Consider the following 21,333-nt stretch of genomic DNA (forward strand, 5'->3'; position numbering starts at 1 on the left):
AACAAAATCATGAAAAATGGCCGACTTTGTCCCTTTAAATTGTTGGCGGTAGTCATCATATTTGCCATGGTTTGGACCAAAGACATTGTTACGTCGGTGCACAGGGTATTGTTACCAGGCCATTCAGCAAGCGAACGAATGTTGGTATGTGTATACGTGGATAACGAAAACTCACCTTGTCTGGCTACTATAATGCTCAAAATCAGATCGGGTAGGCTGCTACCTATGGCCAGAAATGTTAGTCCCATTACAACATCTGGTATACCTGCTATGTAACCTTGAGAATAAAAAATAAAGAAACAACAAACAATCAAATAAGTAAAGAAGTAATAGGTACTATACACCTGACGTCATCCAAGTTGGTAAATGAGGTGTTGCATATTGTACGGCAATTGTGAATTCCATTGTATCAACTCGACTGTCAAAAACAGAAGAAAACTTATCATGCAGTTTCATATAATTGCCTAGGACAATCACGGACTAAAGTCTTTCAGGTACTAGGTGCAGGCGCTTAATTCCGATTGGCTAGTTCTCAACACATGCGAATTGGTACTTTACTGACAAACACTGTATGTGTTGCTATGCTATATCGTCTATGGGTATTTGTCTGTCGAGCAAAACTCATAAGCCGGCGATACGCTCTTTCAACCCCTACGATTATTGCGAAATAGTCATTACTTTTACTGCAATTTTCGAATTTGAAGCTTCGTCGCCCCGCGCCGCGAGACAAACTTCAGAGTTCATTTGTCTACTCTATTGGTTTACAAACGTACCTATTACATCCACCATCTTAACTGCAACGTAACAGAAAATACCCATCCATACGGTTGACATCAAGAATGTCAGAGGATACCAGGAAGCCCAGGACTGTCTTTTGCAGTCTGGGGTCGTAATGTACATCGCAAGGTGAATAGGAAAGCCAAATACACATAGACAATTGTCACACATGTTGTCACTCCTTTTAAAAGGGGAATAATTTTCTTCTTCCGTCTTCTCTGAAAAATTGAAGAGGTAAAAAGACAGGGAGACAGTTATAGTCTTTTCTTCTGAGGATAAACATTATTGAGATACTGACCAGGTGCGTCTGGAATAAAAGTAAAAACAAGAAAAATGCCAGAAGTGAACTATAGGTCAACTCGTTCCTTTTGCCAATAAATGTACATAGCGGAGTGTCGGAGTGACGTGAGGCTGAACTCTGATCACCGAGCGCTGAGGAAATCGTAAGGCGGCCTCTTTAAGCGGGCTACGTTGGTACTTACAAGTGTATGTGTGTGTGTGTGTGTGTGTGTGTGTGTGTGTGTGTGTGTGTGTGTGTGTGTGTGTGTGTGTGTGTGTGTGTGTGTGTGTGTGTGTGTGTGTGTGTGTGTGTGTGTGTGTGTGTGTGTTGGGGGAGTGGTGGTGCTGAATGTCGGTATTTGTTCAGTTGGTCGACTCAATACAAAGTCGTGGTGCTACCAAATGCACATAATCCGGCTATTAAACAAAACCTCAAATTCACGTAGGCCCGCTACGGCCATCCAACCTTTTTCCTCGTCCTTCTGTACTTCGTTTCCCTTTTCGATGGATCCCAAGTCTCCGTCAGTACCGGCTTTCGACATCTCGACCTTTCCATCGACGACAGCGTCATAGGTGCTGCCGTTCTCGGTGAGAAGAGATGCCTGTTTCTCTTCGTCGCTCGTACACATGTACTTTTCCACGACAGGAATCACTCTGGCTCCAATTTCGCGATTATAGTACATCATAAAAATGTAGCCTGAATACATACATACCAGTATTAGGGCTTCGTACCTATGAAATTTAGCAATATAAAAATCAAACAAGCTATTTTATGCACTTTTCCATTAATATTCTATCATATTTTTGTCAGTTTTTTTCATTAAAATGTTCGTATTTTATAGAAAAGAGATGTCTAGATCATTGATTCCAAACCACAATTGTCTTCTAGGGAGTTTTGATATTGTAGTGGAGTCATTTATCTGATCCTTATAATGGCCTTTGTCCTGGGAACTCCACAAGATATTGCAACTTCAGCTCATTATTTTCGCTGTTTTATTTTTAACATCAACTACACTTTCTTGTTTAACTCCCCAAAGCATGTTGAAACACCCCCTAGTTGGCTTGTCTGTACAATGTCTACACATGTACAATGCAATTACAATTGAATTCTTGTCCCGACGACGATTCACTTGTCACCGATAACAATACAGTCTACACAGAATGAGTTGACAAGCTGAGTACTGTATATCTCAACATGCTTTGGGAAGTCGAGCAGGAAACCGTAGTGGACGTTAAGAACGAAAATGGTGAAAAAATCATCAAAAGTCACAGCCTATAGTACTGTCCATTTAACGGGACACGGCCGTAAACTTTACTGACCATGCATATATTCGACCCCGGTTTTAGACACGATACATCGCAAAAATGAATTAATGGTCATGACCATTAATTCATTTTGGCGATGGTTTCATTTAATTTATCTAAAACCGGGGTCGAATATATGCATGGTCACCCATTTGTTCAGTGTCTTTCAACATGTCAAACAATAGAAGTAGCATCTTGCATCAAACAAAATTAATGAAAAATGGCCGACTTTGACCCTTTAAAGTTAACACATGATGGCGGCCATTTTGAATTTCAAATATCGGTAAATCTCGGGTTATCTGTTGCTTTACTTCCAAAATTTGCATAGTGACCCCCGATGGTTATTCTTGATTTTGAAAGAGAATGGTTGAAAAATTCCTTGAGGAAAGTTTGAGCAAAAGTTTACGTAAATGTGCCTCAGGGACAGATATTCGGACTCCCAAACTTTTACAATTCTCTTCTAATTTACCACTTGTGGGGCTCATTTTAAAGCTCCTAGAGTAACAAATACTTGTACCGTCTTAGTTTTTCAAAAAGCTATTATTTTATTTTTTCCACAGAGTTAACACAGGGATGGCGGCCATTTTGAATTTCAAATATCAGTAAATCTTGGGTAATTTGTTTCTCTAGTACCAACATTTGACCTCTCATTTTTATTTTTGATTTGGTAAGAGAATGGTTGAGAGTTTCATCGAGGAAAGTGTGAGCAAAAGTTTCTGTCTTTCACCTTAAATTCTAACTTTTCTTCCTCTGTTCATTCAATTTTATGATGCGATCATAAATGCAGGGTCTAATATCTATTCATGTCACAAAATGTACACGAAAGCTACGCAATCTTTTGACAGTAAATTTTGAATTTCTGACATATCCCTTCATTTTTGGTATTTGTTCTCTATTCCCAAACTTTTCACGGTGGTCCCTGATTTTCATTTCTGGTGATCAAGTAAAATAGTACAAAGTTTCTCCAGCTAAGTATGATCAAAAGTTTAAAACTTTAAATTTCTAGGCGCGTACTGCCATAAGACATCATTTCACGATGTCGTCTGCCACAGACCCACAGGCATGCGCACACATACACAAGATGCGAGCATGCGTAGACAGGAAGGTCACTTGAAAATATCAAAATTCAGCGTCTACGTGTCAAAATACACTAACGCAAGTCGTTTTTATTAAATATCTTACAGAGTAGAGCTTGTACGTACCACTGAATAACAAGATCGAGAGACATTATTATCAATACCAGGACACCTAAAGCGTAATAAGTTGTGTCTCTCACAATCGGCCACCAGCTTAATGGTCCGAACTGTAAAATCAAAGAGCAGAAATTTAGTTTGTTATCTGTTGAGGTCGAACTAGAAGCATTGTAAACTTCTAGGAAAGTGTGCGTGTTGGGAAGGGAGGGGGTATTCACAATCGAATCAGTCAATCTTTTACCTTTCAACTTACCGCAATCATACCGCACACTCCTGGAATCAGCAGTACATTGAAAGCCGCCGAGCCTATGACGGTACCATATCCGATATCCCCGCTCTCTATCAACGTGCCTGTTCGGAGGGAAATCCAAAAATAGTCATATTGCAAGGAAGCCGTATTATCTTCAATCATTTAATATCAATTTTGTCACATCGTTTCCAGTCGACGCCCTTTGAAGCTTGATGAGCTTCTTGACAGAAACAATCAACGCAGACGACACTTTGTAATTAGAAGTATTTAAAGGAAGATCACTGTGTAAAGCACGTGTAATCAGATCACCAACGTCCACCATACAGGCATCTTAATGATTTCTCATACTACTGCATCAGCTTTGAAATAAACTGATGCAAAACTGATATTGCATATCATAGTGCACAAAATCTTCGTGTACTATTGACAGTTCTGTGGGAGTTTTTTAACTGGCCAAGAAATAAGTCCACACAAGTTTGCAAAAATACTTCTTTTTTTACAGACGAAAATGCCGTGCACTGGACATAGATTGTCTTCATACCAATTCTGCAGGGAATTCATCGGTAAATATCAGAGCCCTAACGTAACCGCTTCCCCCAAGACATTATTGAATCGTAATTATCAAATGTGTAGACCTGCGTGCCTGGGAATATATTACCATGTCACCACAATGCATCGTCTTCAAACCGACTCATGTATGTCTCTACACAATGCTAAGAGACATCGGAAATAGCCAAAAAATGGCTGAATAGCGACTATGTCGAAACAAAGTGTCATCGAATATACTGAAGGTTACCGTGTATTTTCCTAGCATTAAATTCGAAAGCAATAATGATGATGAACACAGTGGATCTCATGGCAAAGCAGTGAATACCCCGGTCAAAGTTCACTCTCCGTGCACCGTGAACAACCCGATCTATGAACATCCGAGTAATGGCTCCGGATGTGGAAATTTTTTTAACAAAATGACCGCCTTGTGAACATATTGGGTCCTAAAATTGCAAAAAAAAAATCATATTCTTTGTCTACTGCAGAGTACGTTGCACTCGTGCAAGGTTTGACAGAAACTGACTCTTCTCGTTTATGAATCGTGACACATTGAGTCCAAACTACATGTTCCAGCACGATTACTCTACCCTACTTGGATCCAGGCAAGCTGTCCGTAGCTTATAGGCCTACACCACCCTGCACTTTCTATAAACGCACCCATAACCCAGTAACCAAATAACACATTTGAGTCATTTATATCGTAATACCAACGTGAGAACAGATCAGTTAACAAGCGCTGGACTGAATGAGCATTCTATTAATATCACTGTTGATTCAACTTCTGAACTACTTTTTCTTTTTATTTGGTTACACTCTATGATCGGACTTTTAACCGCTGAGTCAACACAGGGCATAGGCACGCAATAAACGTTACTGGTTCGGGAGTCATCGGCAATCAGATACCATGAACGCTCTTTAACCCAGTCTAACAAACAGCCGTCGCATTTCTGTTGGTAGTTTTACGCTCTCGTAATAAAAAGTTGCTTTTAACATTCAACTTTGGCCGCCATTCGTTTTTTGGACATCTAAAGGAAAGTAACACATCTTCTTGCACCACCGACGTATTTCTCGATGAAGACATTCCCATCAACAACCGACCAAGATCTAGCCTCACATAAACGACCAGTGTGCTATAGTTAGACACCCGTATAATGTAGTACAGTGATCCCCTAGCAATCATCGATAGACGTCAGTATGAACTCAATGCCGAGAACATGCCATGTAATCCAACAGCCGCATTGTAGTAATTCGAAACTTTGTAATGTGAACACTCCTATTAAAATTCTATAAGAAACTTTCATCCTAAAGTTTATGTTGTCACTGTAGGTTCAATTATCAACTCTTCGATGTAACATCGAGAAATTTGACCCTACTAATGTGATCATGACAATTTAAGTTGATTGAAACAGCATGCCATCAGTTATCTTCTGTAACTTACTGATTAGAGCTGTGAGGAACTCCGGTGCCGAGCTTCCAAACGCCATAAACGTCGCCCCGGCCACGTCTTCTTGTAAGTTGAACCCTGCAAAAATATCAAAAAAATGATAAAAGATGCTACCATATGTATTGGTTACCATGGTTGATCGAGCTACAAAAGAAGTCGGTCATAATCGATATATATTCATAATATTAAGGCGCAGCCTATTAATTAAAATGCAGAACTATATTTTTGCTTGTTGCCCTGCAAGGCCCTTACCGTAAACCTGGATTGGATTTTGCGATGTTCACTGTTCTGGTTGGTGCGAGGTACAGCCAAAGAAATCAACCTGCTTCAGTTTCTTGCCTCCGCATGTCCTCCTCAGTAAATCTACATCAGCTAAAGTTATCTTCATATGATTTTATTGTTCATTTTGTATCTATTGTTTACTAAGTTCCAACTATATATTACATGTATTATAATTTCATATAGCATCTAGTTAATGTGAAACAATGAATATAAACAGAGAGAGAGAGAGAGAGAGAGAGAGAGAGAGAGAGAGAGAGAGAGAGAGAGAGAGAGAGAGATTTATGATGTGAAAAAGTGACGTGATGTCTAAATGGCGTGCTTTTACGCACAGTCATCACCTCATGGGCGTATGTTTTATGAATTTGAAGAACAAATAAGTGAATAGGCAAGTAGGCTTGATTCGGATCGACAAGAGGGCTGAATGCTGCCTCGCTCAGGCTCTCCAAAACTATGGCTGGTACCAGGAAGACTCGGGACAAACATATTGGATAAGTGTATATTTTGAGCGGTAACTGTTTTCGATTCGGAAGTATTGTACCAGCATGTATGGTTTGGTTTCACTGCCACCTTTCGACGTCTTTTTCCTCAGAATGGCGTAACTGTTTCGCAAAAGTTGGAAATATTAGACTTAACATAACTTTAAAATAATTTTAGTAGCTTTTCTTTAACAACTCCGCAGTGGGGTATGCACATATGATGGAGTGTTACGTCTCTGTGTTTTTCCGAACTCATTCCTCCCGACCTATTTAGCATGTTGAAAGTTGAAGGATGTCTGAGGGTAAAATGCCTTTCCGCCATATGTTTGTTTTTTATTACACGTCAGTATACATACCTCGTGATCGTTGGTAAATCAAATGCTTTATTTGAATGGTGTGCAAACAGGGCGGAGAATAAACGAAGGCGGTAGTGATACGTTTATTTTGTCTGTGATTGTAGAACATTAACATTGGAAATCATAGCGAATCGTTTAGTAGCCGTTACGCGAACAGATAGAACAAAATTTTCATTTCCGGTGATCAAGTTACCAACCTACTCTACCCTTAAAACCACTAGAGTCTTTTCTATTTCAAAATGGAGACACGCATATCTTGTAGAAAACAAGATACCTATGCCAAGATATGTGTACCAGTCAAGTGAGAGCTTTTGCTGGTTCTACTCCTGAATGAAAAGGGCGCGACGCGATCTACGCCCAAGATATCATGTGATGGCGGTACAAACAGACCAACGTGTACAGCTGTATGTATGGATATACACATATCTCTTTTGCGCATTTGTGCAGGTGGGTTTCTTTGTACCGTGGTCTATTTGAATTCCGGGTTTAACCTATTGTTCAACTATCTTGGTGGTAGGAACTTTGAAGGGAAATGAACCATATATTTACAATGTGGAAAGTAATTTTGAAGTTTAATTAAGATGACACTACCCTCTGTAAATGAATCATTTAAAAACTTTCCCTCGCACTTTGAGGAACCATTCTCTTCCCTAATCATGAATAAAAGAAAAGGTTCACATACAGAAAATTTGGGATTAAAGACACAAATTACAAATGTCACCGATTATTTAAAATTAAAATGGTTGCCATTCCCAATGTTCACCTTTACATAGAAACATATATATATATATATATATATATATATATATATATATATATATATATATATATATATATATATATATATATATATATATATAATAACACAAAATTACTTCAAGTACAAAGTAATGATATCTGTTACTTAAGTTTCATGCATCCTTCAATCATCAGACAGAAGAAGACTTAGAAGTGATAGGGATTCTTAGTTCATATGCGAATATGAATATGTAATTTCCCATGAGGATATCTGTATACTTATATATATATATATATATATATATATATATATATATATATATATATATGCATGTTAAAAGCAGAGCGTTATAAATAATAACACAAATTATTTCGAGTACAAGGTAATAAATTTAAGTTAATTTAAGTTCCATTCATCCTACGATATTCAGACAGATAAACAGAACTCAATTATCCTTGGCTGTCCACTCTCATTTGGACGTACCGTTATATTGTGTTCCGGGTGGTATTGAAATTTGATAAATATTTGTTTTATGGCGTCGTTTTGAAACCAACCAACATTGCTTGTTTAACAGGGCAGCTTTATCAGCATTGATTATATGCAACTCATTTTTTCTAATATACGGAGATTCAGAAAATACATCGCCTGGTCATGTTGTATTACCCCTATTTGTAACAATCAACCCTATTTGTTACAAAACCTAATTTTCAGAAAAACTTTGCCGCATTTGTTGAAATCTTAATGAAATATGCATATTTGTATGTTTCGGGGCAATTTTCTTTTTTTTCCTTGTCGAAACTCATTTTTTCTGAAACTGCTTTTTTTTACAAATTGGGTTGATTGTTACAAATAGGGGTGACATGTTTACCCCTATTTGTAACAATCAACCCTATTTGTAACAAAACTTAATTTTTTAATACACATGTTAGAGTAACTCGATGCTCTGTCAGTAATTGACATTGACGCATCAAAGACCTGGTCCTTGTTCTTAAGAAACCAACTCATAACTTTGATGGTTCACTACCGTGACTGCGTGCTCTCATACTTTTTTGTTTCGGAACGATTGCATGTGATTTGCGAAGCGTGTCCTGAAGGTGTCATCAGTGAGGCCGATGTGAACCTTCACCTTATTGGCGTTGAGATTTTGGCCTTGTAAATGACTTCTGGCTTGACAGTCACCTTCTGACGGCATACCGACTTATCCCGGTAATTACAAACAGCTGGTCGATCTTTAGGCTGATTTCTGGTGATTACCCGCTTATTGTGCGATTTGATTATACAGGCCATGCAACTGTTATTCATTTTAATTCAACAACACACCTATGTTCAGTGACACAATTATGACGCTAAAACTGTTTATTAAAGGTCTCTTAGCATTGTAAACAATGTAAAAGCATCTCCTGTGTATGATTTATATGTACTTTCATCTAACCAATAGTCAGCGTAAAATACCCTACTTAAAACAAACGCAATCACATCTGAAAATTTATGCATATTATGCGATATTCTAGTGACAGCCTATCAGTGGACTTAATTTGGGTGATGCAACGCCTGATTTGGCTAATGATAATTTTTTTTTATATCCTTGCGCCATTTTCCGTCAGATTTGCAAGCCCAAACGCAACGCTTATGAAAATTTATAGCATTTAGTAAGCATATGGTGAGTTTATTCACTGACTTGGCTATATATACACACGAGGTCTGTTTATCTTTCGTTGAATAATGTGGTGGAAGGGTTGTTTATTTTATGCACATTATAAAAAATACAAATCATTGCATTGGTTAATCAAATATTCATGGGATTCTGTTATGAAATGAATAAACGTTTTTTACAGTAAAGAAAACTGAATTTCACCCGTCGAAAGCATATCGCATCTATCGCCAACAACATCGTTCATTTATATGTTTTTGGCCACTTAATGCATGAACTACTGTTAAACATATATTTTATGGTTTAAAATGGCCCATAAAAGGTATAACTTGGCATAAGCCTTTCCCTACCATGTACTACCACCAAATAGTATGTAAGATTGATTTTAAAAAAGCTTCGAATAACAACCGTACCTGTGAAAAAAATGATTGCAGTTTGTGGAAAAATGTCTGGCTTGTAAAGAACTTTGGAGAATTCAAAGAGCGGTCAGTACCTAGCCATTAAAAAACGTAGGAAGTTTATTTCCTCCAGGAAAATCATGGGAATACTCAGTCACAGGAATTTAGATTTTCTACTCAAGATATTTTGCAACTAACTGTTGATATTAAAGTCAGTAAATGACAAAATAAACCTCGAATGTGAAACAAAATTACCAATATAATTTCAAAACACATAGACATGCCCATGTATAAAAATGCTACTTTGTTAAGGACTCTCACATCACAATGCACACCGACAGTAATACGTTGTAACTCGTGATAGAACTTGTCAGAATTTCGTGAGAAAGCGTAGTACCAGCATTTCAAATACTATCATAATGAATGACAATACCCCTAATTGACAGAATTATTTATTATTTAAACATTTCTTTTACTTCCGTCTCTCATACTGTGACCGCTTTCACCGTTACACTTGGAAACAATTTACGACAAAAGTGCCTGTCATGATCAGGTATTCACTCATTACTGAAGGCAAAAGAACAGTTATTCATCTATTCCTGAACATCATCCAGGTTCAGCAGCAGCCAAGCTGAATGGATGTATGGATTGTGGATGGTTGGATGGATGGATGGATGGATGGATTGATGGATGGATGGATGGATAGATAGATAGATAGATAGATAGATAGATAGATAGATAGATAGATAGATAGATAGATAGATAGATAGATAGATAGATAGACAGACGGATGGATGGATAGCTCGATTGATAGAACGATGGATACAGGATGTTATAGTTCTCTTCTTGATCAGAAACGCTTGGTATGAGAGAGGTAAGTACATGTATAACCTGATTTTTCAGTTATTAAGGTTTTATACATGAATTAGAAAATGATGAACGATGAAAAGAAAAATTCGTCGACAAAGCTTGATTTGTTACAGAATGACAGTGTCTTAATTTTAATTTTGAGCAACATTTATTCCAGCTGTTCGGTAAAATATCTGATACACCTTTCAAATATGATGGTACAAGTTTTTTTCAAAGAACCACGATGTCATACCGACGCAAGACGCGTACGAGGCTGAGCTTGTAATATGAACAATTATTGGTGTGAATATGAAAAAGTAGGCACGAATTTTGCGATAGCATCACTTTTATGATGACGATGACGATGATAACAATGATGATGATGATAATAATAATAATAATAATTCAACAACAACAACAACAACAATATTATAATTATCATCGTAACAATTGTGTAAAGCTATTTCAACAAATCAACTCTAAACCAGCAAATTTAAACAATCGACTAAAAAGTATTTTGGGAAGGGATTTTTAAAGATCATCTAAATGGCTGACAGATGTTCAGAGAAAATTATCCGGAGTGCAGTCGGAATGAACTGTACCAGCACTAAATATACGACGGTACAGAACATCTGTTGCAGGGAATGAGGCGGTGTACATGATGTGTGTAAACAGAAACTGCAGGCGTACGGTGCAGACCATTTATGTCGATGCAAACCAGAAGGTGGGTAGAATTACAGCACCCTGAAATTTGCCACGCTGTCACAAAACTCGTGTGAGAGCGGCGCGGTACATGGCATGCACACCCTAGAACCGATATGGAACACAGTTTAGAACCAATATGCAAAACTTCCGCCATGTTATGTGTGTCTCACGCATTGAGCTTTGACAAACAGTGACTCGTAAGGTGAGAAAACCTTGTCTCAACAGCATGAATAGTATGGCGACACAATCATAAACACTCGTATCTCGTCCACATCGTTATGTATTTTCAATGCGTGAAATGTCCAAGCGGTTTAAGCTGAGCCTTGCAACGATAAACGTATCTAGGGACGAGTGACCTTTATAATATTTCTTGTTGGTACTCAAATAGCCAATCAAAGAGCACACAAATAGAAAATGTATATTCATCTACAAACTCATTTACTTTTAAATGAGTACACAATCGCTGGTCTCTGTCAATTCTATATCGCCTACCACTTTCAATGTTTTAAATAGCGAGTTTAGCATCAAAAACGTGTGAGCACTTGTATACATTAATTTTACACAAGATGGGTATTTTTAGAGTCGAGGGTGATTTTAAGTTACTACATAAAACAAGCTTTATCATCCGAAGTGCCAAACGACACAAAATGTTTCAAAAGTCCATTTTATCTTTGACTATTTGATTTTTCAACACATCAAGCATTATCAAACAGAAACAGTAGACCTTTACACGACGCATCCATATTAGTTTTTCCTCGCTCAAGACATTTCGGTTTTATACAACACAGATAGATAGATAGATAGATAGATAGATAGATAGATAGATAGATAGATACATACATACATACATACATACATACATACATACATACATACATACATACATACATACATACATACATACATACATACATACATACATACATCTCATAGCAGATTGAATGGCAAAGTAACCCTCAAAATACGTCAGAGTAAATTTGCATACACAATTGTCAATGTTGACAATTAAAGTCAAGAGATCGTACAATGGGCGCTGTTTATTAAACGGATAAATCATCGATACGGTTTATTCTTTGATTTGGCTGTGACAATCGGTTCTATTTGGATTCAGATACTGCGTTCATTTTTATTTATCATGTTAAAAAGCCAGTAGCTGTAACTTTTAATGAGTTTTTTTTCGCTATTTTTAAGTGTCAACAACAGTTTCTTGTTCTACTTCCCAAAGTATGTTGTAATACAATTATTAAACTTGTCAACTCAGCCTGTATTTGTATACTGCATTGCTATTGTCCGGACCAGAATTCAAATGTAAACAATTACATTCCAAGTTACACGTGTACACGATGTCTTGACAAAATTAACAGTGGCGTTTCGCCATGCTTTCTGGGTGTAGAACAAGAACTTGCAATTGACACACAGAGCAAAAGTATAGCAAAACCGCTTACTGCTGCTGGCCCTTTAATGGTTCGCAGTTCAATTTGTGTAAATCTGTGTTTCAGGATTGAACGTTTGAACATTTGCATGATTGAACGTTGACACACCTACATTTTGAATGTTAACGGCGCCTTCAATTCACAAACTTTGGCATGCAATTCCGTCCTCTTCTGAAAATGAGTGAATAAACGTAAGAAGTTTAAGGTGCTACTATTTTTCGACAGGCCAGTATGTGTGTGCATATATATATATATATATATATATATATATATATATATATATATATATATATATATATATATATATATATATATATATATATATATATATATATATATATTATATGTGTGGTGTGTGTCTATACCATCAGACAATTTATGACAAGCGTTTATAAACTATTGTGCTGAGCTTTCACTCACACTATAAAATGCCAAAGGTAAAGTAAATATTACTTTATTATACTGAATCATATATAGCTTGTTTCAACTTTGCCCAATAACTAAATAAATAAATACTTCAACAACACATCGAATGTTTATCAACTCTTACAAATATACACTTACACATACGCACGACAAAAAATAAATGCGGGCGAAAGATTTTTTAAAGAATAATGCACAATGCACGTTTGTACTTTACAGATACATATGTAAATAATGAAATATAGAGCCACGAGGCTAATGAATCTAATTAAGGAAGCAATTTACACTTTTCATTCTGTCTTTATCAGTAATTGTTAATCTACAGCAACACCCATCGTATTTATATGTAATTTTGTGATTTGATAATTTAGATCTGGTAATGATTTGCCGGCATACGGTATGCTTATCGGTGCCTTTTTTGTTCGTCCGTCCGTCTGTTTGTCTGGAATTCTGTTTCTCCGGCGAATTGACAACAGCAAATTTTACTTATGATAAAGTGAGTCTCCTTAATTTGATTCCGTGTCGGTTACATATCTGTCACCTCCAAATTTTCAGGACCAGCTTACTTTTATGCATGTCAAACGCGTGTTATAGGATAATTTAGCATATCGTGCATGTCAAACATAAACACTGCATCACGGCGCAGTGTACTTAAATATTAAACAGATCTAAAATGTGATGGTAGCGATTTGTTTGTCTTTGCCTTGTGGGGCAAAGGTTATTTTAGTACCTTGCCATGAAGTTACACCCATCCCTTATTGAAACACAATGGTTGTGTTAACATATGATTTTATGTGGTATTTTCTAAAGATGTAATTCAATCTCATCATGGCTTATCAATGTTGGCATGTCTCGCCTAGGGGTTCAATGAAAACGTCAGATAACTGCAAATTCTAACTTCCGTAACTATAGTGTGTTTCTTATATAACTGTATCGGCGAACACTTACAGTTTTTATCTCAGTTTTTGTCAGTGAAGACAAATGGGAGAGTTAATCACGTGACTCTGCTATTACTACCCTTTTCAGAATTAGAGCGCGAAGCCACTGCAGTGAACTGCAATAAAACTGCTCACACTAATTAGTTTCAGCTGTAGCCAGCTGGCAAAGTCGACAACATTGTATGTCCCATGCAGACAGTTTGTCTGGGGAAGTTGAAATAAAAAAGATTTTTACATGGACCAGTGCATGGTAATGTTACATTGTATCTTAATCTTGAACACAGGGTGCCAATCGTAGACTCTCATTTACAACTCAGCCTCAGACAGAGCTAGTTTTGCCTTTGTACAAGCAGACTTTTTGATCTTTACCAAGTAGCCTTGTTCAACACCAAAGTGGCCACGGCTACAGCTGAAACTAATTAGTGTAAGCAGTTTTATTGCAGTTCACTGCAGTGGCTTCGCGCTCTAATTCTGAAAAGGGTTGTATTTCATTGAGTAGGCGTTTTATACAAGGCTGTATACCGGCAGTTGTATCTTTGAATGCATGCACAAATGTGAGTATGACAACATGACATAACAGCAGTTTGGAAATCAAATCATGATAGACAGACAGATGGATGGATTGATAGACGGATGTATGTATGTATGTATGTATGTATGTATGTATGTATGTATGTATGTATGTATGTATGTATGTATGTATGTATGTATGTATGTATGTATGTATGTATGTATGTATGTATGTATCTATGTATCTATGTATCTATGTATCTATGTATGTATGTATCTATCTATCTATCTATCTATCCATCTATCTATCTATCTATCGTAAAATAAATGATATTTGTCCCTGACTTATAAGATGTAATACTATATGTCATTGCCTTTCAAATGCTATTACATACGGAATTGTATTTCATATACATTGCCACATTAGCTCACTCACTTCTGAACTTTCATTTCCGGACAAATCTCATTTAGCTCAGGGTCGATTCAATTACGAGTATGTGGTGTCAGCGTTTGTACATGCAAGTGTTTCTGTATTATCAAAATAAAATCAAAGTTTGAAGAGTGTCATAGACCATGGGTTTTCTAAAAATAAATGAACTTTCGAGAGAGAAAAAATACTGACTTCGCTATAAACAGCTGTCAAGTTTTTAATGACTTTCTATCAGAGAATGTGGTAACCCACTTTCCATTGAATCAACTAGATTTTGTCGCATTTATCTGTAATCTATCTAGGTTTACAATGTAAGTCAGTTTTGGAAGATGACAAAATTTTCCAATATTGGAATAATATTGAAATAATATTATGTTTGTAAACTAATATGTCAACAGTTCTACATTGCAAAAAATATGAAATATTAATGGTTTAAAATTTGTCTTTCCATGGCGGAAAACACTGCCGTTCGAGTGTTCATGATTTTTTGGGTTTCCCTGTTTGTTGTATCGAGCGCCGTAATAGTTGCACGTCGGTCGTGTACCTCTGATTTTAAATCATATACCACATGGGCTTAGTCTGTCGCAGATGTTACTCAAAATGACGTGTTATTCAGGACAAAGCTTTGTCAGTGAGGTAGGGAAGTGAATGAATTGGCAAACAGAAAGGTATAACGTGAAGTGTTAACAGATGACAGATAAGGCTACGAGAATAATGGTACAATTCGCGCCACCTGGAAAAGTTCATCTCGGGTAACGACGGAAACCGTGTTAATAATTGTCAGCGTTATTTTCTGTGTTTGTTTGCGTGGCAATCGATTGGTCATAAACAGAAACTTTTTGATTTCTTACTGCATTTGTGGCCGATTGAATTAAAAAAATCGCGCATACAGATGTACATTCTGTCGCGGATAGGGTATATCTTTTGATTTTTTTTTCGTTTGTTCTGGTTTTCAGTTCATCTTCTCAGTGGTGCAGTCGTTCCCTCGTCCCTCCCACGGATGTTGGCCCATCGCGTGATGGAAATCACGTGCGCCGATTTAATAGGATAGGCGTGCCACTCTCTGGCATATAAGACAAAATCAGCAGGATATGCTGTGTGTAACTTTAACAACATTTATCATGCACGTACGGTACAAGCGACTTTGTAGGGTCAGGCACTGCATACAGGGCGAACAATGCCATAACTTAACACTGCAACATACGATATCGGTGCTCCATTTTACAGCGTTGTCAAAATACACTCCACACTCGCCCCTCGATAACGTGAAAAGGGTATACACGGAACGTCACATGCGCCGAGGTATTAAATTTACATTATGGAGCACTGCATAACTCACTTCAGCCAATAAATATCATCTGCCGTTGTGTTTGTAAACTAAACGACGCAAACAAACTGGTGTTTGTGAACAGGCGTAAAATAGTTTAAATGGTATGTTCGCACGTACCGTCCCATCGCAACGGATACATAGTTAATCGCTGACGCTGAAATAACTCGCCATAAGAACGCACATGTCTGATCTTGCATATCGCTAACATTAAATATGGACACGAGCAAACAGATTTCAAATAATAGATGTACAAATGGTGGATCAAATATGAAGATGGCAGATCACTGAACGTCTATTTCAGTAACCGTCCTTTTAGAATAAACCATGATGTCATCTTGTCTATCAGTGCACAACATGTTTACCAATTCGTGTTTGCGGACACAGTTTTTCAAGGTGCTCGTATGTTTGCAAATGGAGAATGCTTATGCGTTAAAGGTTTGGTTGCCTTTAAGAAAATTGGACTAAAAATTTGCGCCAGTCCGGATAACTTTACTTTGCATATAGCATCAACTGGTTCTCTAAAACATGTATCCCTTAGATCCACATGGGTAGTGGGGTTTTTTTGCACTTACTTTCGCATATACGTTCCATCGAAGCGACGAAATATCTGTCGCAGGCGACGGCCAAACCGTACAGCGTGTAGAGCAGGACCAGGAAGGGAACGACAATCCAGCCATCTCGGAGTTGCTCGTCGGTGAAAAGGATGGCCGGCGATTCACCTACAGCTTGCCCATTGCTACAATTCTCTGGCTGAATCGTCGTATGCAAGGTCGCCAAACCGTCAACCTTCATCTTGTTCAAGCGTGTGGGCCGGCTGACACTGTGCTCTGTGTATTGGGCGGAATAGTGGATTTGACAGCGGCGCGGTTCCTCACTCTGTCAGACTGCACATGGCTCTGACTGTGATTGGCTTCTCGAGCAACTCCCTGTATTGAAGACAAAAAAAAATAACAACACTGCCGACGGTGAGGAGCCCCCATGACAGAAACGAACCAGTACCGTGTATTTATATCACGTGTGATTATATGAATTATCACTCGTCATCGTTGGTAAAATGTGAGGGTTGGGTTTTTGGTTCCCTACAGCTGAGTTTCACCTACCGTCACAAACTGCGCTATTTTCATATAACCGGTGTAAACGATGAACCCCGGGGGTTGGGTTCCCAGTCTATAGTAAATTTAAATACGGCTGAAACACAACGATGTGTGTTCGTTTGCAATAAGCAATAAATAAAAAATAGAATGTAAAATGAAAACCAGAGCAGAACGCACATTCTGCCTGAAATAACACTCTGCCTGGCCGAATACATTCTGGTTTAATTTTCTCGAGTGTATTTTGTCCGGGCAGAGTGATAATTCTGGCAGAAAGTGCGTACTGTCCTAGCTTGCATTTTAAATTTAAATTTTTATTTATTATTGCTTTATTTATAACAAATATCGACATATTTTTAAAATAGGCATACAAGCTTATATCGACATGTTTTAGGCATATTTTATTTTCTCCACCTATGTATACAAACAAACAAACAAACAAACAAACAAACAACATGAAAATATTGGAGACTGAGAACAACCCCCCCCCCCCCGCACCCCCGCTGAACTTGATTGAGTGGTAAATTCAAAAAGTCGGCAGTCTGTTTCTACGGTCCTACAGATATCTAAGGCTATGGTGTTAGCGATATAATAAATGCGGGGTAGGTTAGCAAGCGCTTTCAAAAAGTTATGTAACGTATAAGTCTGACCGATCGAGGAAAAACGTTGTCTGCTGAGGCGAGGGAGAGGGGCTTCTGGGGTGAAGCGGGACTGTGAAAACTTTTTCATTTTTCATAACGAAGAAGGAGCCTCCATGCAAATTATTTTCGATGGAAGCAAATTACACAGAGGCATCATCACCGTCCATCAAACATTTCTCGGATTGTCTTCTTAAAAGTTTTAAATAGGAGAGTGGTCACAATGTCACGGTGCTCAGTCATCTCAGAACGGCCACAAGATCATCAACAACAGTACATAGGTTTGTTGTGGAAATTCTAGACCTGTGTACTGTCTTTTAGCTTTGATTTGTATTTTAACGAAATCACGTTGAAAGCCGAGCGTTCAGATTAGAAAATAATTCATGTTGTAAGGCATAGCTGGGGCGAGAGGGACTCGAAATTATTTGCAAGTAATAGGAGACCTAAAATTTTGCTGCTGTTGGGGGTGGGGGGCAAAAGAAATTCCGGTCCCCAGACCTCACCCTGCAGTTAATTCTGCTCGCTCCCTTAAGCTGCCAGTCAACATATTTAACTTTCCTTGATCGAAAATGACACCCTATGCACAGAATATTGATATAGGATTGTTTTAAGATGTTTCTTGCGAGCTTCAAAATCGCTCTATTAAAAAGTGTCTCTGACAATAACGTACTAACACTCACTGAACGGCAAATAGCCCACCGGCAACGAAAGGAAATCGGCAGTTAGCGACACATGAGAGAAACCAAAGGTACGAAAGCTTTCCCTGGCTTGATTTTAAAATGCTGTAAAGTTCGGGATGTACTTGCCTGGAGTTGGGAAGATACGGCAGAAGATCAATCGGCTGTCTTCACTTGCTGAAATGTGCCTTTCCAACGGCAAAAAATACGCTGTTAATGATTTACTGAACAAACAAGTCGAAAGCATCCGCCTTCATATAAGAGACCCGTTATCATTAGCAACACCAAGGCAGATCTGCATATAGGCTTTAGCATTTTAATGTGTGATCATTGTCGCTAAGGAAACACGATGGATCATAAATGTCTATCCAGATAGTTGGTGTATGTTGCTTATGTAACTGCAAATCCAGACGACCAACCCGATAAATCCTATGAAAGATGTCCTGATTAAAGGGTTCATTGACATGCCTATCAACTTAATGTCGAACTTATTGTATTATCCGTCACGAATATACCAGTTATCAGTAAAGTTTTCTCTGGGAAAATTTTGGGCAAAAGTCTTACAAGTTGGAGGTGCGTACCACGTCAATAGAATTCCTGCTCGCCATCATCTGTTCGTGCATGAACGCAGACAGCACATAATACTACAATGGAAATAGCACAATAATTCAAAATATGTAAGACGATGACAACAATACATCAGGAAGGCTGTTTTGAATGTTGATATTGTCATCACATACAGTCAGAGATAATCAACCAGCCCACACAAGGACAGTTCAACAAAAGCGTTTCGGTGTTTATGTATAAATAGCGAAATAGTGAAAAATAACCTTATAGAGAATTTTAGACATAAAGATATTTTACCTCGGAAAGTAGAAGCTCTTCGCAACTGCCCTCCCACCACGATTTTAAAAAGCTTCCCTTGCCATAAATATTTCCTCTCCCCTCTACACACTTGAACCAAAACTCCCCAGTGCCGATCTCCCCGACTCCCCACAAGAAAAGTCCCCCGCCGCCCTATCATTTACATAATGAATTTGTCCTTTCTAATAAAATGTCCGTCTTTCAGGTTCGCATGGACTTACAGTTTTTTTTTTGACAGGAAAACCTCGTTCATAATAAACTCAAAGTGGCGACGCGGTGCTGTTTCGTTAGCTTAAACAGGCTGATGAAGAGTCGGTTTTTGGCAAGAGGACATCGTCACATCAAGTCATCATAAATAGAGTACTCCTGGCTCACATATGATGAAGGTGAACTTTCGTGCTGATTTACGTGCATCCGATCAGAATGCATGAAAAATACTGACCCTCCCCGTCATTGTTTGATAAAAAGCCGCCCCTTCTATTCTTCTTGATCAAAAGCAAGTGATCTCTCCGATGCCAAATAATTTGCATACGGCTTGGGTTTCTCTCATTGATGGGGAAAAAACGACACTCGACAGAAAATTTAGGTTACTATTTTGGATAAAAAAACGTGCAAGAACTACGAAAATACAGCTTAAAAAGACTACCATGGTTACGATGAGCTCTAGCAAACAGCTCAGACCACAAGCTGCAACAACGGCCAAGCAAACATTGAACTTAAATCTGTCTGAATTTCTAGAGGCAGTGTCCGAAAGTTGTTGGAGTGTAGCTTGGTTTAGTTACAATCCTGCAACCACGAACAGCTCTAAAGGAAGCCTGGTAATCTATCTACATCCTTAATAGAAATGACATTTAGCACTTTTATACATTCTTTGTACAATTTTTTACAGTCAGTCAGCATATTGTAGACCAAGTAATTTACATCAGCAGTTTGAATATCAACTATAATTTTGTTGACTATATACTTCATCTCGATGTGGAAAATCCAACTTGTATATGCATTGCAAGATTATATAGGGTACAGAAAGAGCATCTTGTTCATAATAACATAAAAGCATCACTGGAACTTTGGCGTTCTGCCCTTTAAACTAACACATGTCCTATTCACTGTTTTGCATATGGCATTTTAATTTCAAAAGATGTTTTTTTACTATTATATTTCCGTTTGAAATGATTTTTATCAAAACTGTTTTGATGTCTCATTCATACTTTAAAAAGTCACAGAAACGTTGTTTGTGCTTTGAACTGTTATACTAATGATGTATTTACCAGTAAAAGGACCGTCAAAATTACAGTACATGTACCTGTCTGTACATTCTTGTGTGCATTTGGTCCTTGCTTTTGCGCACTCACATTACAGCGAAGTGTTTTAAAATATCAATTAGTCACTCTTTACCATATCCTTGCACAAAATCCTCTTTATTCATGCATGGAATGAAATGCACCCCCCCAAAAAAAACTGTTGCATGGAAGACGGTGACCTACCCCCATTGCACCAGAGCCTCCCAGTAAATTTTTCCAGGCTCTTACTTTTGATGATAAGACCACACACTCTTACAATTGACAATACGTAAATATGCTTACATGCATAAAATATCTCATTTACATCCTTACGTACTTTCAATGCACCAAACGTATACACGCCTAGCCTTGTACCAATACCACACCTTAATGAGAAAGTACTTTAATTAGCGTATTTCAGGATATCTGATCATCATAATATTTCTGGATGTATTTTCTACTCAAA

At 37.8% G+C, this 21,333-nt stretch overlaps 1 protein-coding gene across 4 annotated transcripts in view; it reads right to left on the bottom strand.

The window, feature by feature from the left end:
• The window catches only part of LOC139121720 (sodium/potassium/calcium exchanger 4-like), a 35,309-nt gene that overhangs the window by 2,101 nt on the left and 11,875 nt on the right, over positions 1-21,333 (bottom strand). The window contains exons 1-8 of one of the 4 annotated variants that reach the window (XM_070686841.1): positions 17,418-17,505; positions 16,890-17,243; positions 5,792-5,875; positions 3,808-3,905; positions 3,564-3,664; positions 1,523-1,788; positions 774-995; positions 176-277 (exon numbers count right to left, since the gene is read on the bottom strand). In XM_070686841.1, coding sequence (XP_070542942.1) covers positions 176-277; positions 774-995; positions 1,523-1,788; positions 3,564-3,664; positions 3,808-3,905; positions 5,792-5,875; positions 16,890-17,109 — 1,093 coding nt within the window. In that variant the 5' untranslated portion in view covers positions 17,110-17,243; positions 17,418-17,505. Of the gene's footprint in view, positions 1-175; positions 278-773; positions 996-1,522; positions 1,789-3,563; positions 3,665-3,807; positions 3,906-5,791; positions 5,876-6,049; positions 6,391-16,889; positions 17,337-17,417; positions 17,506-21,333 lie in introns of those variants that run through there. The other 3 variants (XM_070686839.1, XM_070686838.1, XM_070686843.1) reach the window with 3 other exon arrangements.

Source organism: Ptychodera flava, chromosome 21 (assembly GCF_041260155.1).
Source record: "Ptychodera flava strain L36383 chromosome 21, AS_Pfla_20210202, whole genome shotgun sequence".
Classification (NCBI taxonomy): domain Eukaryota; kingdom Metazoa; phylum Hemichordata; class Enteropneusta; family Ptychoderidae; genus Ptychodera; species Ptychodera flava.